General features: G+C 40.5%; 1 protein-coding gene across 1 annotated transcript; it reads left to right on the forward strand.

Annotated features, from left to right (window-relative positions):
* Positions 1-1,251: 1,251 nt before the first annotated feature.
* On the forward strand, positions 1,252-3,696 carry LOC121431897 (RYamide receptor-like). Its single transcript, XM_041629678.1, is given in 3 exon segments — positions 1,252-1,697; positions 1,699-2,406; positions 2,827-3,696. Coding segments are annotated over 3 exon segments (1,182 nt in total). The 5' UTR covers positions 1,252-1,661; the 3' UTR covers positions 3,265-3,696.
* Positions 3,697-3,906: the final 210 nt, after the last annotated feature.

Consider the following 3,906-nt stretch of genomic DNA (forward strand, 5'->3'; position numbering starts at 1 on the left):
AGTTTTTAAAACGGCCAAGTGAACGCATCCTAATTTCTGTTGTCTAAAGGCCTGGTCACACCGCCCGAGCGTTGTTGGAGCGGTCGTGGAGCGGAGAGAAAAAGATCATCACCGCTCGCTACCGTTCACCATTTTCGATTTCGATTGTTTTTATTTTGTTTTCGATTTTTCCCCCAATTTTGTGAGCGAAATTCGACCCTCTTTCCCTACCGCTCCACGACCGCTCCAACAATGCTCGGGCGGTGTGACCAGGCCTTAATCAAGCCAGACAGCCAGTTGTTCTTGAAACTTTAAGAATAGATGTTGGAGCAGCATTCCTGTGTCAATCCATACATGTCATCGAAGTGACTTCAGAGACTTCTTTCCATGGATGCTCCTTTTGGAAAATACCAAATGCCCTGCAGGAATGCGAGTGTTCTCAATCTCTTGAGTTTACTCAGTTAACCAACCAAGCTTTCTTCTACTCTTCACTTATGATTATACACATCACGGAGCATTAGAGTATTAGAGTGAAAAGATAGCTTTAAATGAAGATTTCCCAGGGGTTCCCTCTGGACTTCTCGAAGATACACGTGTAGTGTCTGTAGGCATTATAACACCTGCCAAAGCGGGCCATTGATCTAAATACTGACGTCGTGATAAATACGTTATCATATGATCACATACAATTATCATAAAAAGATATGTTTATATCAAGTGTCATTGGAGACTAATTTTATCATATCCCCCAACTGTAAACACTGCAATCGTTATGGGAATGCATCATGTCCATTATATTGTACACATTCCACTATTATAGTGAAAATGTTACATTGTCTGGTCAGATTAAACGTCCCGTGACAGTAATAGAATATTCACAATTCCACATTTTCGATCACGGAAATCTTTTAAGTCATGTATAAACCCCTCCGCAATAGTATCGACTATAATTTTTTTTGTTGCATCACTGTTGCCATCAACTTTCGTATTATGTATTTCTTTGGTAATTTTATTAGTTCATGTGCAGTTCCCTATATGTTATCAGCAATCACTATACTTACACTCTCGTCATCGTCACCTCTACAATGTTTTGTTTTAGGAGCATAGAGAATGAATACTTGCGAATTAGTCTATGAGTAACCGTGTGGCTTTAGATAGGGAATGTTTGCTCTGTTCTTTATTGAATTGTTGAATATATTATTATGATATGATTATTATCATCTTCTATTTCCTTTTCTTTCGATTTTTGTTTAAAAAAACGATGCAGGTTTTCCTTGGATGTCCAGATAAGTGGCTGGAAGTGTGACGGTATTTGCTGGAGAACCAATTTAATTATTCTCCATGGCAATTTTCAGTAACACGTGATTTGATGGTTCACGCTAAAGGATGTTAAGTTTTTGTTCCAGTCGGATTCCAAAGAGCAGATGAACAGACTGTATCCACTAACACACATGGGGTTCACCCACCACGATAAGTTCGAGAGTACTTTCATTTCAACATATAAACTGCGACACTAAACCTATTCAAAGTCAGGCAATCCTGTCGGAAGAAAGGGCAGGCAGTAACGTGATCCTGAGCGAAGTGTATAATTACTTCTGAAGGGAGAGGGAAAAAATACCTTTCTAAAATTGGAATTAAATTCTGAATTTCTAAAGGCCAAAAATATTGAAAATCGTTTTAAGATGGAGTCTTTCATTGTGATAATGAACTCCTCTGTACCCCCCTGATAACTACTCCATGATATCTGGCCAGAACTACTCGGAAATAAGGGATCTCTACAAGGAGCCACCATGGATACAAGCGATATACGGTTTACTTTTTACACTTGTGACTGTATTGGGCGTTGGCGGGAATTCAATTGTTTGTTACATTGTTCTCGGACATGCGCGCATGCGCACTGTTACAAACTATTCCATTGTAAATTTAGCGGTAAGTGATATCCTCATGGCCGTCATGTGCGTCAACTTTTCATTTTACGCAGCAATGTACATGACGTGGCCCTTCGGAGAGTTCATGTGTAAAGCAGTATCGTACATACAAAGTGTTTCAGTATCTGTTAGTATTTTTACATTGGTATCCATCAGCGTGGACCGTTACATAGCGATATGTCATCCTCTAGTTCTGCGCATGGGATCATCACAGGCGTTAGCAGTCATTGCGGTTATCTGGGTGGTCGCATGCGTGGTGGCGTTACCATCTTTGATATTCTCCACAGTCGGCGTAGAGGGCGACTCAACATTCTGTTCTGAAAGTAACTGGGAACAATCTAAAATATACACATATGTCTTGATGGGCATACAATACTTCGTACCACTCTGTGTCTTGGCTGTTGCCTATGGAAGGATTGGTTATGTAATCTGGAGCAGACGAACGCCAGGAGAAACACAAGCGAGCAGGGACAAGAGAATTAATGAATCAAAGACAAAGGTAAGGGCAATTAGGGCATCCAGGTATACCATGGCATCAAGTTACCCAAGAAAAATTATATAGTTTTTGTTTTTCATGTATTGAAAAATTCTTCCACACTCCTATGTTCTTAAGCTGAACATTTTCAATTTCCCTGTTCAGAACTAATAGAAGTAGTCTACTACGTACCATTTCAAATAAAATCCCTTTTGCAAAATTCCTCTCGGCAGATGAAAATAAAAATACATTATCCCCTATCGCATGTTTTAATACTTTTACTGTTCGACAACTTAATTGTACATAATATTTTAAGTCGCCACACACGCATACAGATGTTTAATTTTCCAATCAGCTATTGCTTTACATGTATGTTTTGCGGGCTAAGAACTCAATTTTGTACAACCAAAGTAACGTTTGTACATTTTTTGTTTGTATTCTCAGCTCGTCAAGATGTTTGCCATGGTTGTTCTTCTCTTTGCATTGTGCTATCTACCAATACATTCCTTCAACATCCTTCAGGAGGTGTACGAGAATGTCCTTTACTATCGCTACATCAAGCTGGTTTACCTCACCGTTCTCCTGGCGGCAATGAGCAACTGCGTCTACAACCCCTTCATCTATTGCTGGATGAACGCTAAGTTCCGCAACGGCTTTAGACACGTGTTCCGTTTCCTACCCTGCGTGCATTACGACAACCAATGGAAAGTGATAGCGCACCTGGAACGTGGTAACACCGCAATGACACAATTAACGACGTCGCCGTCCCGTCGGCTTCGCAGTGGTCCGTCGGACGCAAAGCATTGCTGGCCCGAGCATTGCTATGAGTCGCTAAGCAACGGGGATGGTAGTCCACTAAGGAATAAAGTGGTTGCGGTCTGAGAAGAACGATAATAATGATAATCGTGAAGACTAACGATTAACTCTGGAAACTCTACACGTTGAAACGGAACAACATTACAATATTGTCATCGACGAAAATACACCATGGTTGCTTTCTGCCTTAACTATATCACACGTTGTTGTTCAAAATGGAAAGTGTCCCACGAGTATAGATATATACATGTAGTTAGTTTTTGCTATGAACAGGTGTAATTTATGAGGTGATACTCATTATTACTCTGCACGTTGAAATTGATGGCCAGATGTCATCTTGTTCCCCGTGTTTAATGCCGTCTAAGGACATGGAGGTTTTGGGAAAAACCGATTGATTTTCTGTTATCCATTACTGTTGATTCTATTACTACTGTACTGTATACTATCATGACTAGTACTACAACTAATACTCTACTACTGCTACTACTACCACTACCACCACCAACACCACCACCACCACCACCACCACTACTACTACTACTACTACTACTACTACTACTACTCCTACTACTCCTACTACTACTACTACTACTACTACTACTACTACTACTACTACTACTACTGCTGCTGCTGCTGCTGCTGCTACTACTGCTGCTGCTGCTTCTTTTACTCCTGCTTCTGATATTTTCACCACCACCATTCTACTAC

The sequence above is a fragment of the Lytechinus variegatus genome, chromosome 18 (assembly GCF_018143015.1).
Source record: "Lytechinus variegatus isolate NC3 chromosome 18, Lvar_3.0, whole genome shotgun sequence".
Lineage (NCBI taxonomy): Eukaryota > Metazoa > Echinodermata > Echinoidea > Temnopleuroida > Toxopneustidae > Lytechinus > Lytechinus variegatus.